At 41.4% G+C, this 21,111-nt stretch overlaps 2 protein-coding genes across 3 annotated transcripts; one reads left to right on the forward strand and one right to left on the reverse strand.

Annotated features, from left to right (window-relative positions):
- Window positions 1–461: 461 nt before the first annotated feature.
- BLOC1S2 (biogenesis of lysosomal organelles complex 1 subunit 2) lies at window positions 462–8,708 on the forward strand. Of its 2 annotated transcripts, XM_035330190.1 has the most exons (7): window positions 462–625; window positions 1,366–1,482; window positions 2,381–2,500; window positions 3,024–3,128; window positions 3,698–3,753; window positions 4,500–4,503; window positions 8,211–8,708. In XM_035330190.1, exons 1-5 carry the CDS (start codon window positions 574–576, stop codon window positions 3,727–3,729), a joined length of 426 nt encoding a protein of 141 aa, XP_035186081.1. In that variant the 5' UTR covers window positions 462–573; the 3' UTR covers window positions 3,730–3,753; window positions 4,500–4,503; window positions 8,211–8,708. The 2 variants fall into 2 exon arrangements, with proteins under 2 accessions (XP_035186081.1, XP_035186079.1); XM_035330188.1 differs by lacking the exons at window positions 4,500–4,503; window positions 8,211–8,708 and having other exon boundaries at window positions 3,698–4,376.
- Window positions 8,709–11,339: 2,631 nt separating this feature from the next.
- On the reverse strand, window positions 11,340–19,637 carry LOC118169162 (cytochrome P450 2H1-like). Its single transcript, XM_035330187.1, has 9 exons — window positions 19,407–19,637; window positions 17,855–18,017; window positions 16,864–17,013; window positions 15,009–15,169; window positions 14,414–14,590; window positions 13,793–13,934; window positions 13,321–13,508; window positions 12,021–12,162; window positions 11,340–11,534 (listed from the first exon to the last, which is right to left on the reverse strand). The coding sequence occupies exons 1-9, from the start codon at window positions 19,584–19,586 to the stop codon at window positions 11,353–11,355; spliced, it is 1,485 nt and encodes a 494-aa protein (XP_035186078.1). The 5' UTR covers window positions 19,587–19,637; the 3' UTR covers window positions 11,340–11,352.
- Between the last annotated feature and the right edge of the window lie 1,474 nt (window positions 19,638–21,111).

The raw sequence follows: 21,111 nt of genomic DNA on the forward strand, positions 1-21,111 counted from the left end.
CAGCCGTCTCCTTACCACACCGTCAGCAAGGAGAGCGGCTTCCAAGCTGCACGAAGAGCCTCGCACGGCAGCGCAGCTGCTGCGCCAAGGGAAATGCTGCAAGGCTGTGCTGGGGAAGGCCGGGCGAGCCGCAGCCCTGGGAACGGGGCTGGGCTGTCAAAGGGCTCCTGCTTGGGTCATGGCGCCGCAAGGAAGGAAATAACCACGCTGACAGCACGGCGGTGTGAAGCGGAACACCTTCGATGCTGCTTCGCTGCCTCTTACAGCTCATGAAAATTAAAACCGTGACACATTTTACATCTCGGTATTCCTGTTCCGCCAGCTGCCGCTACGCGAGCTGCTCCCGCGCGTCCCCGCAGCTCACCGCGGGTTACGGGGCCGGGGCCTCCCCTCAGGCTGCGGGGTCAGCAGCGCCCCCGTCGGCCAGCGCCCAGCGCTGCGAGAAGGCCGCGGCCCGCCCCGTTCCGCCCCGGTGCTCCGGGGCCGCGCCTGCGCCGCCATGGCGAGGGGCGGGACCGCGGCCTGGCGTGAGGGCGGCGGCGGCGGCGGCGGCCGCGGCAGGGGCCTGTCGCCATGGCGACCGCGGCGGAGGGGCTGCCCGAGGCGGGCGCGCAGCCCGCCAAGCGTAAGGGGCCGGGGGCTGGGGGGGGCCCATGGCGGCGGTGGGGCCGTGGTGGGGCGCTGCCTGCTCCCGGCCGGGCTGGGGGCTGGCTGCGGGGCGGGCCCCGGGGCTGTGTGTCTGTCTGTCCGTCTGTTGGCAGCGTCCTGCCATGCATCTGCGATCCCCCTCTGGCGGGGACCGGGGGTCTGTGCGTTCAGGCCCGGCAAAAGCTGTCACAAAACAAAGAGCAAGCTGCCGGGTTGTGGGAGAGCAGAACAAGGGCCGAGTGTGGTAGAAATGGGTTTCGAGGAGGAAAGCGCTGATTGTCGTTTCCCGTGGATGGAAATCCGTTTCTGTCCCTTGTGAAACTGGCTTGGGGCAGTTTTCGGATGTTAAGGCAGTGACTAGAAGTAAACATCAATGGAATTGTGCACAAAGTTCCTAGAGGCATTGTCATGCAGAAGATCTCCCCATATTCCTTTCAGGCAAGGCTGATATTTGTAAATGCAGTCAGGCCAGGAAGGTGCCTTCCCCTTACATATTTCCCAACATATTACTTAAAATCTTGCTGCTTCTTTAAGGAAAAGGCTTGGTTTGTTCTCCTTTTGTGCAAAGTAGACAATTTATATGGAAAGTAGGTATAGTCAACAACAACAACAAAACAACACCAACAACAATAAAGCACTTGGACCTTTTCATTTTTATGGCTTGTTTCTGTACCTGCTAACCTTCCTCTAACCCTGTAATGTCTGTACCCCGATTAGAGGATCCCGCTGTTGAAACAGCAGAGGAAGCTAAGGAGCCAGCGGAAGCAGACATCAATGAACTATGTAAAGATATGTTCAGCAAAATGGCCACTTATTTAACAGGTGAACTGACAGGTAAGGCACTGCAGTACTGACTGGCAAATGAATTTTTGTTTCTTTTCATTTTCTTTCCAGGAACTCTGTTGTGTTGTTTGTATAAACTATACCTATTTTATCTTATCTGACAAGGCTGGCAATAACTGTTCCGATGCTCATAGGTGCTTCACATGCATATGTTTTAAAAACCATCAGTCTGGTCCAACTGCTTTGAGCCTGTATCAGGCAATCGTATAATTATATAGGTTGGAAGAGACCTCTGCAGGTCATCTAATCTAATTTCCCGTTAAAAGCAAGGAAAACTTAGCAGTTAGATTACTTACACAGATACCTGTCTAGCTGAGATACTTTGTAAGATTGATGATTTCGCTGATATGAGCATCCTTTCACATTGCTGTGAATGTGTAGAAGATCTCTTATCTCTGTTAAACAGGTAGGGGACTGCAGGGGCTTGCCAATTTATCTTCTGAATATCACTGGATTCTGTCCTGAAAATCTGAATGAAAGTGACTTTGGTAAAATAGGCAAGGAAGTCTGTGAGGCTGAGAAAATGCAGGGATTGCCCAAAGCTCTATCTACCATTCTGATCTTTGAAGCATCCTTCCTTTTTATGTTTTGCTGAATTGGAGCCTGTCTTTGGAATGACAGTTTCCTTCTTTCTGGAGTTTCTCATGTTTGGTTATTTCTTGTTTGTTTGTTATTATTTTTGAGGAAAAAAATGTATGTATTCATCAGTCTAATTGATTTTTACATTTCATGAAATGTCATTTCTTTTTGTACATCGTTATACTAATACATCTACTACCACCTAAATTATTCTTCAATATATTTTGCTATTGTTTTGAAATTTCTTGAAGAAGAGTCTGCACCCAGTTCAAACTGCATGAACATTAAAATGTACTCTGTTGTTTTTAAGCTACCAGTGAAGACTACAAACTCTTGGAAAACATGAACAAGTTGACTAGCTTGAAGTACCTAGAAATGAAAGATATTGCTATAAACATCAGCAGAAATCTGAAGGATTTGAATCAAAAATGTAAGTAAACCAAATAAGGGAGGGGTATAATTAACTATAGACTTGTATGGGAAATTAAACGTCTAAGATTTGGTAGTTTACACTTCAGTAGGTTCTCAAGGAAAGAAAACTCACTGAAATATACATGCTGTTAGATAATGCCAATCATCTGTATATCTTTACAAAACTTCAGTCTACACAGACTATCATAAAAGAATTTATGTCCTGTTCTACGCCAAATTTTGGACTGAGAGGGATTGAATAACAATTCTTTTGATGTACATTGTTTTTTTATTTGTGGAGTCTAGCCAGTAAGCCTTTGCCAGTAAGCCAGTGTAGCCTCTTAGGCTTTTCCTAAGTTGCTGGAATATGGCTATCAGCATCACCACTCGATTTTGGGGTGGGAAACGGAAGGATCTTTTGAAGTATTTTATCCTGAGAACATTAGGAGAAATTCTTATGTTTGAAGTATGAACTGTTTCCTGGAATTGAATTAATAAGAACTAACAGCTTGCTTTTTTTGTTGTTGTTGTTGTTTTTTAAGATGCTGCTCTTCAGCCATATCTGGAACAAATTAACCTAATTGAGGAGCAGGTTGCAGCTCTGGAGCAAGCAGCTTATAAACTGGATGCATATTCCAAAAAACTTGGTAACTGTTATCTTCTCCTGTTTACTGCCTAGCAACATATTATCTTATAAGGAGATTTTACAAGACAAAGTAAACTCTGAATTTATTTAACAAGCCTGAGTGACAGAGTTGCCCCTGCAGCATAGTGTTGATCCACTTCCAATTAATGAACATTAGAAGTGTGTGCGAAGTGGTAAGAGTTGATAAAAGATTAATATATCAAGTTACATGGAGGTATAATACAGGTATTATTGAACTACAACTTATTAAAGAAGCTTGATTTCTTTCTTGCAGTGTGCACTGATGCAAATTTTAAAGACAGATGTTTAATCCCACAAATAGAGAGATTCATTAAGTTCCACCAGGCACCCAAGTCTCCTTGGCTTAAGTTAGTACGAGTTGTCTGACTTAGGCACCTAGATCTTGACAATCCCATTTTTCAATTAGATTTGCATAAATACTTTAGGAAAAAATGGCCCCAAGTGATTTCTTTAAATTAACTTGGTTTTAAGATGTCTTGTATTGCTGCATACAAGATTTAAGATTTTTACTTATCGAGTCCTAAAATACTGTTGTTTTTCCTCCTGCAGAAGCCAAGTACAAAAAACTGGAGAAACGGTGAAATTACAACAATCTTTAAGTTGGAGTTGGGCTATGAGTCAGACTGATCCCTGTTTAAGTTACACAACACCAGTTTTATATGTTGACAAGGATTTGGTAACAGCTAACATCAGGACTGGTAATCTTTTGTATCCGTCGAATACAGTAGGCTGTATTCATGCTTCAGACTGAATGGTATTTTCCTCTTCTCAAACGTTTCTGTTGTTTCCATTGTTACACGGTGAAAAGTTGAAACTTGTCCCTAGCCCGTATGGTGATATTGGCTATCTGTGTGCTAGTCCTGTGTCCCACATGAAACGTTCTACCTAGGAAAAGCCCTGCATAACCTATAAAGATGTTTTCCCTTAGTAGCAGCAGGACCTAAATCTATTTTTTTCTTTAATTAAGCTCTGCATTAAGAAGATTCCTTTGGAGTTATAAATGCGGTATTTAAAATACTTGAGTTTGATATCCATCTTTATCTGTTTGAAATAGAGAGACTAGTTATGATAAATTTACAATAAAACAACTTGCTGCATTTGTCTCTCTGGAATCTCAAATTCCTGTTGGAAAGATTATGTAAGTTGTCCTTTTATTTTTCAAAGGGTCTGTTAATAAAGACAAACTCTTTCGAGTTACTGGAGATCATAGAAGAGAACATACTTTAAACTCTGTGTCAAGTATTTCTGCACCTATATTCTTTACCTGTCCTGACCTCAAGTGGAATTCTTGTATCACATCACCACATGCTTAGCTAACTTAGCACATCCTTTCTCTGCTTTCCCAGTGAAGTTTTGTATAATATTTTGATCCTAGTAGTTTTTGAAGGGGCAAGCCCAGCCCTTCTCTACAAGATTAACAATGCTCCAAATTCCTAATTTAACAAGGCCCTTTTCACTGAACAGAAACTCCCACTCAAAGTTTGTGGGTTTTTCGTTCCTATTGATTCATACTAGTTGAAGCTGGCTTTTGAGTGAGTTGCAGTAGATGATACTACAAGTGCTGATGTAGGAAAGAGGAAGTTCAAACTTCCTACAGACTAGAAGAACGATTAGTTAGGTGACAATATGGTAAAAATCATAATTCTGTCAGTCAGCGTACAGCCATTGACAGTGCTATTTAAAAGCAGTGAAGCAAGACCTCTGAGAGCCTTCAGCATCACTTCAAAAATCCTGGGTTTAACATGGTAAATACTATTCTAGATGGCCTTGATGTAGGATTTGAGAAGGCCAAGTTCACTTTGAAAGATTTTCTTGAATAAGTATCTTAAGAACAGGGTTAAGTCTTCCAGAGGCATCCATGCCTCTGTTTGCTTTTATCCATGTTTGCTTTTACCCGTAGTTAGCTATTAAGCACTTAGCATCATTATCAAAGCAACATCATGCAGTCCAACAGGAAGAGATACCAACTGATGAGTTATTTCTGTGTTGGAGGAAATCATACCATGTAGAACAACACCTGTTTTAAAATCTCACAGATCCTAATTTTAGGATTCGTGTTATGTTCACAGTTACGCTAGACAAGAGGATCTTAGCCAGGCAGATCTAAAATCTTCATTCCTAGAGACCGGCATGAATGACGGTGTGGACACTGGCCTATTTGGTGATCTCTGATATGGGGAAGTGTAATAATCAATGGCAATAAGACAAGGTGGTAGAGAGTCTTCCTGTCTTGTTTCTCCAGGGTTTCATGCACTTGTAGATTATACAAGAGGTGGACGTGATTCAGCCAGACTCACCAGTGTATTTGATAGTACCATCTTTTTTCTTTGCCATTATGGAGGAGAATCACAGCTGATGATGTAAAATCTCTTGAGGAGAAGATGCTGTCTAGAGCATTGTGATCATGTTTATGTGATAGGGAAAATATCAAGCACAAAGTACCAGTGACTTGTCCTGTCACTGTGCAGCAAGCTAAATAAATTCTTCTGCTCCTGGCAGATAACCTGCCAATCAGGTACTGAACAGAGAGTGGAACATGACCCAGACAGGCTCCATACTCTAATGGCAGCATGCTGTTGATTTAGGTGCAAATCCACTCCCTTCTTGGATGTGTGCCATGTATTAAGATCCTCAATTGGAGACAGAGTCCACAGAACCAAGCTGGGTGCAGAACTGAATGTGTGGCAGCCCTGCTCTGTCTTTAAGAAGTGCTGCAGTCACCATGGCATTTTCCTTAATACCGATGTCCACATTCCAGTTAAGATGCCAAGACTCATAGTGTCATGAATAAGAAGAATCCTCTGCTACCGGGATTGTTAAGACGGCCTTGCTGTGTAATCTCCTGAACTGGCCATGAAGAAAAATGCAGGTCTCCTCTCTATTTTTGTTTACATCCTTTAATACTTCCTACGGGGACTGCTTTAGAAGGGCACCTGCTTGTCTTGAGGCCATGGGGAGGCACACAATGGTGAAGAAGTTTCAGGGCTACAAGTCTTTCTTAAAAGAAAATAGGAGACACTTATGTTTCTCACCCTCAAGCATTGTTCAATGTACGAAGCTCATCCTGTGCCACCAAGACTTTCTTCACCTAATGCATGCATGCAGCATGCTATATTGCCAGCGGTAGCTTTGGACATTATGGCAAGCCAGTAGGAATTTTTCTTAACACGGGAATTGGATACAAGGATGGCCAGAGTATTTAGGCAGAAGGGACTGCACTCAAAGATAGACCTAGCTAAGCAAGAACACATTCTCGGGCACAAAGGCTAGAGTTTGTCCTCTGCTCAGCAGATAACTGGAAATTTTTGATTAAGCAGATTATGACTGTACAGAACACCACTCTGGAGTACAGAGGTACTAACTTGTGAGCCCTAATCAGCAACTTATAGGGTCTCCAAAGACATGTCTCAAAGCAGAGGATTCTGTCAATGTCACAGCTAAAACTGGAATGAGAATCCTGGAAACTGGAATCCTCTAAACTGGAAACTAAACTGGAATCCTCTAAAGAGAGCATCCACACTGCTAGTGTTAACAGGTACTGCTCCTCATCCTTTAGGGTCCAGTGGATCAAGGGGACAGAGTGACAGTGGATAAGTAAATATGCTCCCGTGCAAGCAAAACCATTTTATCTTGTTAACTCTGCACTTCCCTCACCCTGGAGAATGCTGTCTGTGTGGAGCTTCCTGTCCTGCCCTGTCTGATCTCTTTATAGTCAGAGGTCTAGTGTCTGATTTGTGTCTTTACAAAGAATCTTTTGCATTCTTTTAAAATTCTTAATTAAAATTATTTTAATTAAAACTCTTTTTACAAAGAAGGCTCAAGAATAGGTTTAAATACGCTGCAGTAACACTCCTATTTGGATCTGGTTTTGTAGAACTGCTGGCTTAGCCATGGCTTGTTTTACTCACAGGTACACTTGATGTGGTGAGATCCACTCACCACATACAAACCAGCATGCTGTTGGAAGTTTGGGGAATCTGTATGGTCAGGGCATAGAAAATTCCAAAGAAAAATAATACACCATTTTTCTGCTCATTGTCTTTTCTTGACAGGATTGCAAGATGGCCACAAGAGGGTGATGTGTCAGTAGAGAAAACTTCCCCAAGATAAAGCAGTTAAGGGAAAGTAAGAACCAGTATTGTTGTGTTGAAATAATTTCTTTTCTACATGTAGAAAATACAGTGATATTTTACAATTACAAAGATGAACTCTGGAGCCTCAGGAATTCTGAAGATGGAAGTCTGTCTAGCCATGGATTTCACTTAGTGTTTTCAGGTAAGAGAGCTAAAAAATAGCAAACTCTTTCACAAACGTTTGAGTATCATATCTCCAGGAAGCAGAGATGAGAAGAGGAGCTTGTCCCACAAGTGAATTTTTACTGAGAGGAAATTTTAGAGAACGGGTACCTGAGTGTTTGTGTGACAGTGGCCTCCGAATTACACCAAGAGCTGGCAGCTGCGTTCTCAGATCTGTCTCTAAGTGACCATTCCTTTCTCTGCCTGAGGGCCCTCTGTGTGACTGGTAGAATCCAAATCATGGAAAGGTTGGCAGGTCCTTGAAAAGCAGCACCATGTAAGAGGCATGGTGAAGTGTGTGTGAAGAGCAGATTACTACTAAATTATATAGTGCAAAAGCCAAGGCACAGCTTGGTTGCTGCGCAAACATTTTTTCTAGAAAGTCCATTAGACATCTCAGAGGAGGTACAAGGGATATTAAAACATCATCTCTTCTCTTCTGTGGCATTTCCTGGTGAAAAAGATAATAAGAAAGTAGCATGTGCTTGAAAGGAAGAACATGGAAGATCACAGAGGAAAGAGGGGGCTGACAGACGAGAGTCAAGGGGCAAAGTATCTTGTCAAAGCGGTTTGTGCAGCTGCTTTGAAGCTAAAGCAGTTCTTGACAAGTCTGTAGTTCTTGACAGGACTGTAACTGCAAACCAGGGACTAATAGCCTAGCAAACACATCTCTTTAAGCAGAAACAGAAGCGTTCAGTTCCAGAGAAGGATTTTTTCCCCAGCACCCTTGAGGCAGTTCTACTCAGCTGCTCCAACAGGTTCTTCAGAAGTTGGACTTAGCAGTTGGACTTGATGATCTTACTTTTTTTTTCCAACCTAAATGATTCTATGATTCTGAGTCTGATCCAACTTTCTGAATAATACTTTGTGGAGATGTCCAGAGTATTCAGGATGGGGTCTTAAATCATTAGTGGAAACTGCAGTGTGTTCAACAGCTGAAAAATAGCTCTTCTAGAACGGAGTATACTTTTTTGCATAGAACTCTGTGTTCAATAGAAATGTTAAAAGATATCCAGTGGGGTGCCAATCACAAATGTATATTGGCCTGGAGCTAAATATATAATTATTATATAATAGTGTGTTGTTGTATGTGAGCATTACATCTGAGAACAAATATACAATCAAAAGTAATAAGCAGAAGACAAGCACAGTATTCAAGTATGATGAAGTTTGTTAATGCAGGGTTTGTTAATGATTAGTATTTGTCCCTGCTTTCTGATATTACAGTAGACCAAAGATGAACCTTGACAGAGGTCACCAAAAATTACAAATTAAAGCAGTTCATCCAGGTCTGTCAGCAGCCAGTGATTTTATCTAACCAGTTATGTTTAACCTGGAAGAAATGAGATCTATTGATTATCTTGCCACTGTTATTTTTACTGTAGGCTACATAAAGTGAGACTTTCAGGATGCAGCATTAGCCCTCCTTTGATCCCGCATCCCTGCTTCACATTGCAACATAACCCCTGGGAGCCACAACCATTTCCTTGCTAGTTGTCATTGTCTACCTCCTTGTCTCTTCAGTATTGGAGAAGATGTCTGAAACAGGGAAGCTACTTCCTGGGCCATTTCCTTTGCCCTTCGTAGGCAACATGTTGCAGCTAAAGAATAACGTGCCTGAGTCTGTGAAGAGGTAAAGGGTATTTGCTTGTAGGGCTTGATAGCTTTTACAAGAGCACTTTCATTTCTACGTAGCGTGACTTGCTCATGTTCTTGTAACTAAATGGGTGTAATTTAAAAACTGTGTTCTTTTTTGGTAAATTGTTTCAGCTCAGTAAGAAGGACAGTCTCATGTTCACAGTATATTTTTGGGCACAGTATGTGCAGTGGCGTTATATGGACCTGATGTTGTGAAAGAGGTTCTGATTGACTAAGAGTTCAGTGGAAGAGGACCTATTCCGCTCTCCTAGAAGTTTTCCGGAGGAGCATGTGCTTTCCTGAGAGATTCTTGCTGGGTAGAGGAGGAGGATGTAACTGCGAAGTCTGAAGAGGGAAGAGCTGATGTTTCATTTAGTACAGGAGCAAAACCTGTCTGAAGCTGAACGGACCTTTGGCTCACTGGCATTTAATGGTCCCATTCTCTTGCTATTGTAGATGGTATCTGTTGCATTTTGTAACATCTGGGTTACTACCCGGAAAATAGATGTCTGTGTTGTCATTCTCACCCAGCTTTCCACCCTAGGCGCTGGGTGGGTCATCTCTATGGGACAAGTATTTCCTGAAACAGTCAGGACTATTTCAGCAGTCAGCCTCAGTGCTCCTCTCTCTCTAATTTCTGCTCTGTATCATGGTGGAGTCTCTGGGAGCTAAAGCTGTTTTCTTGCTGATTTGCACTGGCTGTCTGGCTGCCTGCTCATCTGTTCAGCATGGACAAAGATGTCTGGAACAAGGAAGTTGCCCCCTGGGCCATTTGCTTTGCTTATTTTAGTCATGGAACAGCTGAAGAGGAAGTACAGAGTGCTTTCTTTATTTTTTTAAATTTTTAATTTTTTTTTTCCTGCCAAGAAGTCTTCTAACAGTTGGTCCTGGTTGTATATGGTTATAAACTAGATGATATTTTCATGTATCTTTTTTTTATTATTTATTTGTATTTCTGTGATTCTGTAATATTTTTTGCTATGGACTTTGTAATGCCATGCTGACAACTCATGGTATATCAAACTTATTAATACTTTGAAAGGAAAGGCATTTTGGCTGCTTACATGAACAGCTAATGATGTTGTGGCAATATTACGGTTGCTGCATTGTTCCACATAGCGTAGTTTCAGCTCTCTGTTGTCACTGTAACAACTGTAAGTTATATGCTGCTGGAAATGTGATCAAGCTGGGAAATGCTAGTTCTACATTTGTACGTCTATGCTTGGCATCTCATGTAAACTCCTTTTATCTCTTTCTGCCTAATGGATGTAAAATTGCTTTAGTGATCTTTACATACTTTGTAAATGTAATGGAAAGATGCAAGCTGCCATTTAGCTAGTAAATGACGTCATGGGGATCCCAGTATTATTTTAGTTTTCTTTTTTTGCACAGGTTTTGCACAAGTTTGACCATGTTTAAGAAGGCCAGTTGAGCCTTCTACCTCATTGTTACTGAAGATGTAAGTTTTACAGGTCATTGTAGCTCAGTCTTCAAGCTGTAATGCATTTCATATAAATGAGTGAAATAAAAGTCAAATATGTACAAATCTTGGAAAACTTTTGAGAGTCTAAGCTTTGTGGAGAAAAGTTTTCCACTAAAGCATGTCCTTCTAGGATCTTAAGAAAGCAATTCAGTGCATTGCTTCTTCTTTATTTTACAGTCTAAGTTCTAATTTTACAGATCTTCATTATAATCACACAAGAGAGGACCCATCTGCCCAGCCATCAGATTAACTCTAGCCCTGTCATATGAGATGATTTGTATTGGGGCAAGGTTACAGTAGATGGTCATCTTCTAACAGAAGAAAATCACTACACATTGCTTTATGCTTACTTTTACAAGTAGATCACAAACAAACTGAAAACACAGAGGAGAAATGTACCTCAAGCAGGGTCTGTGAAAAGCCTGTAGTGCAAGCGTCTGTTCTGCTATGCTGAGAGGAGCAGGTGATAGGGACTGCAGCAGCTGGGCTCTCACAGCACTAGTCCACACAGCCTGACACATCAGGATGTCAGGAACCTGAGCTAGGCAGAGGAGACCCTCTATCGTTCAGCATAGGGAGCTGTTGTTGCTATGCAATTACCTACTCTGCCTCTGTTTAGAGCTGGCTGTGGTGATGATCAAAACACCATACTTTTTTTTTTTTTTTTTAAGCATAATATTCATCTCCATAAAGAAAATAAAAATTATCTCAGTTTCATCAAGGTGGGGAATGACTTTGATTCAAGCAGAATTCTCATGAATATGGCAGCTGCCAGCTGTCTTCATTGTCTAACGGGGAACAAAACCAACCTGGTAAGGTCGGGGCATATTTGTCAGGCTGGTGATTAATGGGGTAGTGTCAATGTCCTTCCGATCCAAAACAGGTTTCAAAGTAAAGTTCTGCAGAATGGATGTTATAAATATGAATATCTCCATCCGGGCCAGACCTTCGCCTGCACAGATGCGTTTTCCTGCAAAGAACAAATAATAAAAAAAGAGGCGATGGTAGAGTAATTTTTCTGGTAACTTATTTTAACCCCTGTTCATTGAAAGTTCAGACATCTCAGAATGGATGGGCAGCACTGCAGCATTTTGGGGAAGTGAATTGAATTAAACTAGGGGTTCAGTGTCCAAAATAATGTGAGAGTGCTCAGTGGGGAAAGGCAGTTTGAAGGCTTCCATTTTTCATGTTCTGTTGCTGTTTCATGGTAAGTCTGGAGAGAGAGAGAAAGTGGCATGATTGTGAGTCTCACTTCATGCACCCCTTTGTGTAGAATGCATCGGATGGTCTTTTCTAACTAAGAAAGGAAGCAAGCTGAAACTCAAGTACAGGTGTTAGGGCTGCCCAGAAGTGACTCTTCTATTCTACATCACTGTACAGTGGTGACAGAGCCCCTAAAATGTTCGGAGATTCTAGCAAAGCACAGCCTAGGAACTGGAATAGAAAGAGCTCTTACCTGCAGAAAATGGCATGAAGTAGTCGCTCCTTTTAAAGGTACCATTTGCATTCAGGAAGTGTCCTGGGTCAAATTTTTCAGGATTTGGAAATTCCTTGCTGTCTTTTAGGATGGGAGACAGCAAAGGGAATATCATAGTGTCCTGAATTAGCGAAGAGAGAAGAAAATTCAAGTGGGGACATGCCAAAGCACAGCAGTATTGAGCAGTTCCCACAACTGAATGGCATGGCACTACTTTGGTTTAACTGCTACGTAGTCTCAGTACACATAACTGTTGGTCCGAAGTAGCAAAATTAAAATTTCATGAGAAAGGCTGGTAGAACTGCTCATGAGCCATAAGTGGGGTTCTTGGGTGAGATTTAAAAGGTTTAGGGAAACAGGATTGTCTTTTGAGGAGAGAACTTTCAGAAGAGTTGACTGAGATCAACATTTGCATCCTCTAGAATGTTGAAAAATAAATTATCTTGTCAACTGTATCAGCTTTGAAATCATTTGTTATAGAAAGTGAACCCAGTGGCAAAGTTTTTAGGAGGTCAATATCCTGGTAACCCTGAAGCGTGGAACAGGAAGCTCCAGCTCCCATTTATTTAATTCCCCTGTACTTTTGGTCTGGGTAGGTTCTGTGATCATCACACACATTGACTGGAAAGCAGCAATTCAAAACTTAGCAGACCTCCGGTTGATCCCAGAGCTCCAGATACCTAAGTTTTCACATGCACATGTGATACGAAAATCCTGATGATACAGAAAATTGGTCAAATGAATCTCTGTTTAACCCACATATGCTATAATAAGCTTAGAAGCACTCTTTGCCTAAGCAAAATAGCACAGCTGGAAAGGTATTGTTACTGATAATCGATTCATGATCCTGTACTTCCCTACCTCTTTAAAAGATAACAACATATTTTATCTGAGTCAGCAAAGTTTGACCAGGTTAAAATGAGCATTTAATAAATAAAAATATCTGCTGTAAGTATGGTAAAGATGTTCTGTAATGAAATTTAATAGTAAGGTTGGTTCGAGTATTTAACATTGCTTTCAAATAAATTAGAACTTTGATTGTTTATGTGAAAAATACAAAGCTCCATCTCCTTCTTCACACAGAGGATGGAAAGGCTTTTTTCAAATACAGTGGAGGGGGCTAAACTCAATAACTTTCAGGATCCTCTCCCACAATAAATTATTCTGATTCTATATATTATTTAAGTGTGTTTGAAAATAAGCAAAGTGAAAGATAATGAATAGAACTCGTCATTGTTTTCAAGAGATTATGAACTTTCTCAGAAACAGTGGAACAGACCTTGGGGATAAAATAGTCTCTGAACTTGGTGTCTTTGGTCACAGCATGTGGGACATTAACTGGAAGGAAATCAATGAATCTCTGGATTTCATGAATCACAGCATCTGTGTAGGGCATCTGGCTCCGGTCTGCCATGCAGGGACTTCGGTCTCGGCCAATCACACGGTCAATCTCCTGGTGAATTTTCTCTGTTAGGAAATACGTAAGTGCTGAATGGTCAAGTCTCTTGTCTATTTGCCTTAACCTCTCCCCAGAGCTGCAGAAAAACCTTTAGAGCCCCAAGAATATATGAACAGACTTAGTACTAATGCCTCTCTCCTTTGAATAGAACTAAGACTGATAGACATCTTCATGCTGCAAATATATGTTTTTTACTCAGGGGACCATTGCCACCTATGGCAGTGACAGGAACTGTACAAATTGAACCCATGTCCTATTAAAATTTTTCAAGTATTTATTCCCTTTCTTTTACCTTCAACCTCTGGGTATTTTTGGAGTATCAGAAGTCCGTATTTCAGGGCAATGCTGGTTGTCCCTGTTCCTGCAAGGAACAAGTCAAGCGTGGTTCTGGTCAAGGTATCAACGGTGAATTCTGAGTGACCATTCCCTTTCTCCTGAAGGAAGATTTAGCAAAATTATTTGAATGAGAAAGATAAGAAGCTTGCTTACAAAGGAAAGTCTTGTTCCTGTAATGTATGTTTTTAGGTACATCTAATTTTCTTTTGAAAATAAAATGATCTCCAGAACACCAGCAATTATGGTACTTCTACTGAATGATGTGAACATTTTTGATAGGTGAGGAATGTAATTCAAAATTGCATCAGTCAGGTTTGTCACCAGCTCTCCTAGCTTTGTCTAGTGCTGTATGCCAGTGTTAGTTCTGTGTTTAAAAATGTTTAAAAAGAAAATTGAGAGAATGGAATGAAGGTGAGCATAGAACAAAGGTGCCAATAAAAGTGTATTCCCCTCTGTGTTTCCAAAAGCCCAGTGCCCTGCTACAACTATGAGAAGACACGGGGATTCAAACAGTGGTATTCTTAGTATCCCAAGCCTTCTCACTCTGACATCCAGAATCCTCTCACTCTTACATTACCTGTTCCATTTTGTTGATGAAAGCATCAATAAAATCTCTAGGACAACTGGGATCCAGAGATTCCCGGTGTGCTGTTACTATTTCAGAAATAAATTGATTTATATCTTCAGTATTTTTTATGAGTGTCTTATGGGCCCCAGGTAAACAATCCATGATGTTTGGGATGAAATTGTATATCTGTAAAAACAAAATGATGGAATGGCACATTTTGCTCAATGTAGATACAATATTTTTTTCCCTAACTGTTACTATGAAAATAGGTAATTAAACTGTTTTGGAACAGTAGGTCTGTATTATTCAAGTGGATTTTAATGGCTTTTACATTATGTTTTCAAGGATAGACTTCACTTGAGCTACTTTTGCAATGATACCCTTTTCTGGACAAACAATCTGGAGCCCACAAATTAAAAACAAACAAAAAACAACAACAACAAAACCCACCACCCATCAGGACTTGATCATTTAATTGACTTTTTGGCCTTCAAAATTTTTCTCCATATTTAGGAAAATTTACCCCAATGAAAAATGAATAATGTGAATAAATATTCATTAAAATCATAACAAGTAATACATTTACTACTGAAATGAAACATACCTGTGTCTGTATTCTGTTCTGGAGCCTGTTATTTTCTTCCATCAACTCAATTAAAGATAGAAATTTCTTGTCCTCATAATCAAACCGATCCCCAAAGACAATAGAGCAGATGATGTTGGAAACAGCATGGATTAAGAAACTGCCAGGGTCGAAAGGATTCTCTGCAACAAAAATAAAATGGTACCTTGCTTTCAGTATTTTGGTCATTGTTCCCTCCTCCGACACTATGGGGAAGTTTTGCATCTACTATGAGTCTTTGAGACTCAGAGTTGTATAGTTCTTCGAGAAGCTGGTGGAGGGCTTATCCAATTTATTTTTTCTCTACTTTAAATGATCAGATTATCCTGTTTGAGTGGTTTAAATACCTCTTTTGTCTTGTTCTCACCAGAACACTGGTCTGAGTGGCTGATGAATGCCTCAGAATCACAGAATCACAGAATTTTCTAGGTTGGAAGAGACCTCAAGATCGTCAAGTCCAACCTCTGACCTAACACTAACAGTCCCCACTAAACCATATCCCTAAGCTCTACATCTAAACGTCTTTTAAAGACCTCCAGGGATGGTGACTCCACCACTTCCCTGGGCAGCCCGTTCCAGTGTCTAACAACCCTTTCGGTAAAGAAGTTCTTCCTAAGATCCAACCTAAAACTCCCCTGGCGCAACTTAAGCCCATTCCCCCTCGTCCTGTCACCAGGCACATGGGAGAACAGACCAACCCCCACCTCGCTACAGCCTCCCTTGAGGTACCTGTAGAGAGCGATAAGGTCACCCCTGAGCCTCCTTTTCTCCAGGCTGAACAAGCCCAGCTCCCTCAGCCGCTCCTCGTAAGACTTGTTCTCCAGGCCCCTCACCAGCTTCGTAGCCCTTCTCTGGCCTCTTTGCATTATAGACTATTAGAAACAGCCTGAAGAATCCCTCCAAAATCTAAGGAAAATTTTAAGGACTTTGCATTAGCTACGTCTTTATGTTATTGCACCCTGTTTACAAACTCTATTAGCATAACCTCAGTTGTCTAGCCCTCTCCTAGGGGTTCAGATACCCATGATCAAAAGTCGAGTTTTGATAGAATAGCTGCATAAACTTCTAAGAAAATTACCTAAGTATGAGACAAAGTGGTATTAGACCCATGAAAAACAGGAAAGGTAAAAATGCAGACAGTGGTGCATATCAATGATGGAAGAGGAGAAGCATCAAGATGAAAAAGTATAGAATCTTGAAGGAAAAAAAGGCGACAGAAAATGGCAACTCAGCAGCACTGAGGAGTAGCCTGTTCCAAGGAGCACTGCAGCCGACCTTTCTCTGCCTGCCTGATGACTCCCTGGCCAGCAAAGACCCATCCAGTGTCCCATTAGAAGTGGTGAGCATAGTAACCCTATGCCTAGTAGGTTAGTAGTCCTAGCTATTTATTGTTAGCTTTAAGAATAAATATGCTTTATACTTTTCATTTGCATGTATCTTGCTTGCAAACACTTTCAGTATATAGTAAAAGATGCCAGAACAAAGTGACCCAGAGATGAAGGGTCACAATTTCCTAGATGCTCATAGGAAACAGTGATGCACTGTCATCCACTTAGGTCCATCTGCTTTTCCCCCCTTGCAGATTATCACTCATGAACGTTGGTTGTGGAAAGGAAGCCTGTGGTCCAGGTTGGTACCACTCTCAGGGGAGGTACTTAAAATAAGTAGTTTTAATTTACATACTGCTAGGAAATACATTTTTAGGTTCAAATAGCAGAAATAGGAGCTGTATGCCCACTTCCTGGGTCATACATAGGTTTAGTGAAGCAGCCCGACACCCCTCACTGTCCCGTTGCGGATTCACAGTGTCCCAGCAGGCACAAAGTCCATGTCCTACCGTGTGTGTTCCTGAGCCTCTCCACCAGAAAACCAGCTTCCTCCTGGATTCGTGCCTCGATGCTCTTCTTCCCCATCCCAAAGTCACGCAGAGTGGTGAGGGCAAATCGTCGGAGCTGCTTCCAGGTCTCCCCATTGCTGGTTATAATGCCTGACACAGGAAGGAAAAACAGAGGAAATGAATTTTTTCCCCCTGAATGGTGTTACATGGTAAATTCTCAACAAGCAAATATGCCTCTCTGTGGAGTTCTGCCACAGTCGCTGTATGCCCCCAAACCTAACTTTTCTTCAATTCCGGAGATGACAAATCTGATCAATGTGATCACAGCACTTTGAGTAAAATGGAAGTTTATTCACAGAATAAGAGAAACTACATCAGGATGTAAATAAGAGGGCACACTGGTACTAAGCTGAACTTGGCCACCAGCACATGGCCTTTGCACTGAGGTAACTCACCAGGTGTTCAGTGTGCACTTTCACACATTGTGTGATCACTTAAAATACCATGGAACATAGGTACCATGGCATAAACATTTACGTGGTTAAATGCCATACTGGGAAGCATCCTAGTGAATGGGCCCAGGGCCTAATCCTGAGTGTGACCCTTACTAGGACAGCCGATACTAGCTTGTTGCTATTATACTCTGGGATTTCCTCTTGCTGGCTCCTGAGCTGTAGGTATCTTGCCAGTATATTCAGAAATGGAAGAAAGACAGCAAGATCTTAGAGGCATGTTTCATGGAGAAGATTTTAGCCAGAATTTGAAGAGTGGTGGAAATAGAAAGGAACTGACTGAAGCCAACCTGGGATCTTAAACAGTTCTCCAGGGGTTCAGTTTACTCAAAGGTCCAAGCAGTGAGTCAGGCTTTTAATCTTTTACTACTAATTTTTATGTATGAAAGTAGTAAATGAAATCTACCACTGCCCTCTCAGCTGTGTTCCTGAAGCACTGACTGCCTGAGTTTTGCATGCTGATGTTACCAGGGACATACCTGTGCCATTGAAGAGTTTTTCAAGCAATGGCAGACTGCCTCTTCCGCTGAAGTTATCTGCCTGATCAATCAGGGCTTCTTTCACAGCTTCATAGCCATACAGCACCACAACCTTTTTGGGGCCTACATGTATTGTGAAGACAGGACCATACTTCTTGCTGAGCTGGACGAAGAAAGAACACGAAGACCACATCTGGATGTTAATCATGTAATAAAAATAAAAATAAAAAAAAAAAACGTAGCTAAGAGAAAGACAATATTCCAGCATCACTGAGGCATGACATTGATTAGCAGCAGTGCAGAGACCTATGGAATACACCTAGAGGAAAGGGGAATTGTGTGAGAAATAGGGGATCTGAATAGGAATGGTTACATGTCAGGTCCAAATCAGAGAAAAGGAAATTAATCTTCATGAGGCTGGCGAATGGTCTGAAACAACTTTCTACACTACGTGGTAGATAGTAACAGTTTACATGAACTCAAAAAACAATTATACACACTTGATAAAGCATAAAATACTACAGTTGTCTCTAAAATCCACAGATCTCTGGAAACTGGATGAGTACACCAGTGAAGAGTCACTGCACCCTTGTGCTTATCATGTACTCTTTCCCAGGCATCTGGTTTTAGCTGCAGCTGCAGAAACATTCTTTGGCCACTTGGTCTGAACTGGAACACCTCTTCTGAAGTTCACTTTTTAAGAACAAGATAGTTACAGTCCCAGTGTATTTGGGAAACTGAATGACCTAGGGTGCTGAAACAATGCAGGATGCTTGGGATGCTCCACACTCACAAGCAGCAAGGCAAAAAGAAGCTCATATAGGTATGGGTGCATCTGCTGATGGACATGGTGATGGTGTTTCTAGCCATTGCATGGTGATGCTAGCCATTGCCACATTTTCCTCTGAAAAAGTGAACACTCAGAAGAGGCTTGGTCAGTACTAGCCTTTTTTTTTTTTTTTTTTTTTTCCTTTTTCTTTCTTTTCTTTTTTTTTTTCTTTCTTCTTTTTTCTTGTTATTTTTTATACCTGGAAACCCGTGCGAAACCATTTTTTTTTTTTTTTTTTTTTTTGGACAGATGCATGACATTAGCCGGGGCAGGAATAGATGGCACAATTTAGCTCCAGACTCCTTTGTTTCAGCCCCTTCACTCACTACTTCCCCTCCTAGAAGATTATACCTACATGCCAGGGAGCAGAGGCAACAAAATGGAGCAGGGTGCTCCCTAAAGCAAGGCCAGACCCTGCTGCCAGAGTGTCAAAGAGTTGGACACAAAAGGAATGTGGTGAATAGAGCAATAACATCAGAGCACTGATAGAAAATCTATTTTAAATTGCAGTACAGCCATGAGGCCAGCACAGGATGGGTACAATTACTATAATACGCAGTATAAGACATCAGAAGCATGCATTCTGGGAAACCTCTCTTGTTCAAGTTTGATGTTTGGTCAATGCAGCATTGACACTCTCTAGTGAATTAAGCTGAGACTGTCTGGACTGCGCTTTGTGTTATAAGCAATGGAGACAACACAGGAAAGGAGACAGACTTTTACCTCCTTCAAGCTTTCAGGCAAGTTCCACGGGTTCAGCTGGAACATGTTTCCAATGATGGGGAGGGCCACAGGACCTGGAGGCTCCTTCTCCGTTCGTGATACGCTTCTCCATGCTGCAAAGAGAAGAAGGCATGAGATGCAGGCCACCAGGATGATAGTAGTCAGTCCCAGGAGCTCCATGGTGGACTGACAAAAGAGATGTCAAGTTTAATAAGAGGCTGAGCTTGGACCTCCAAATCAATCCTTAGTTATATGCTGTAGTACAAAAGCACACAGATGAAATTAACCAATAGCTCCTCACTATTCCTGCTGAGATAGGAGATTACTTATTAATCTGTTGAAGATAAGAATGAACAAACTGGTGATGAACTCTCTGTTTGTATATTCGGACTTTTTATGTCTACAGCTTGTGTCCCCTTAGGTAATCATTCATGTAGGATTAAAGAAATCATGGTCTAATGCTGCCAAACAAACTCAAATGCAGAAATACTAAAGTCTAGCTGCTATGGGTATACTTAAACTCTTGTTGTTGCCTTTAAGCATAGAGCGATTCCTGCCAGCCACTCCAGTATCACTCCAGTATGTGTCCACAGTGGAGGGAGCTGTGATTGAAAAAAAAGGACATCATCCATAGTTCTTCAATATTTCACCTCAATTTCTGTAATGAAATAACGAAATTGTACCCAGGTCACACATGCAGATTACTGAGGAGTAAAATCAGTTTGTCCTAATCTATTTTAACCAGACAAGCCACACTGTCTACAGCAGTTGCATGATCACTGAGGAATTTACAAGTTTTTTACAAACCACAGAGTCCTGCAGCAAACTGCTGTGTTCTTCATTTAATGATGTTTCTAGAAACTAGCTGAAAATCCATAGATGTGAAGAGCCATGAAAGGTAAAGGCTTCCTAATCAGGGAATGACAATGATTGTCTCTATTAATAGTTAATACAATAGTTATATAATAATTTATAGCCTTATTATCCTATAATAATTGTTATATAATAATATTTTTATTAATATTTAACACACTGTACAAGCTTACATGAAATATTACATCCCACTCCTCCTCCCCACAGGAATCCCAAACCCTATAAACAAGATAGGAAATGTGTATGTTTTCTGGCAGAGAAGTGGAACGAAACAGTGAATCAGCTACCTGATACCAAAGAGTGATACCAAAGAGCTAATCCCAGGACTCTGTTGCCAAATCTTGTCTGTACATCATGCACGGTGTATCTAAAATGCTAGCAATCTACTGTAGACACTGTACTCAGACTCATCAGCCTCTTGGGTCTAACATGCTTCTACCTTCCACTCTACCCCAACTACAAGGCATGGCATTAGGCTACGTATTTCCTTTTCATGTGACTTTTTATGTGATCCTGTCCTGGAGCACATTTAAACACGGCGGACACACCACTGTACAAGAGGATGTGTAAAGGTTGCATGTCAGCAGGCGCTCAGGCTCTCTGTGGACCAAAGCTGAGTGGACAATACCTTCCAAAAATTATGTGGGTATGGGAAGGAATCTGAATAACAGGTACCCTTTTCCTAAACTAGACACATAATTACTAAATAGCATAGCTCAGGTTTCAGTAAACCTGCAGTGCTGTAAACCAGTGCAGTACATAGCTGTACAAGGTGAGAAAATGGGGATTAGTAGGTGCAAAATTAAGCTGATTTTCTGACATAACATAAGTG

Source organism: Oxyura jamaicensis, chromosome 6, assembly GCF_011077185.1.
Source record: "Oxyura jamaicensis isolate SHBP4307 breed ruddy duck chromosome 6, BPBGC_Ojam_1.0, whole genome shotgun sequence".
NCBI classification, from domain to species: domain Eukaryota; kingdom Metazoa; phylum Chordata; class Aves; order Anseriformes; family Anatidae; genus Oxyura; species Oxyura jamaicensis.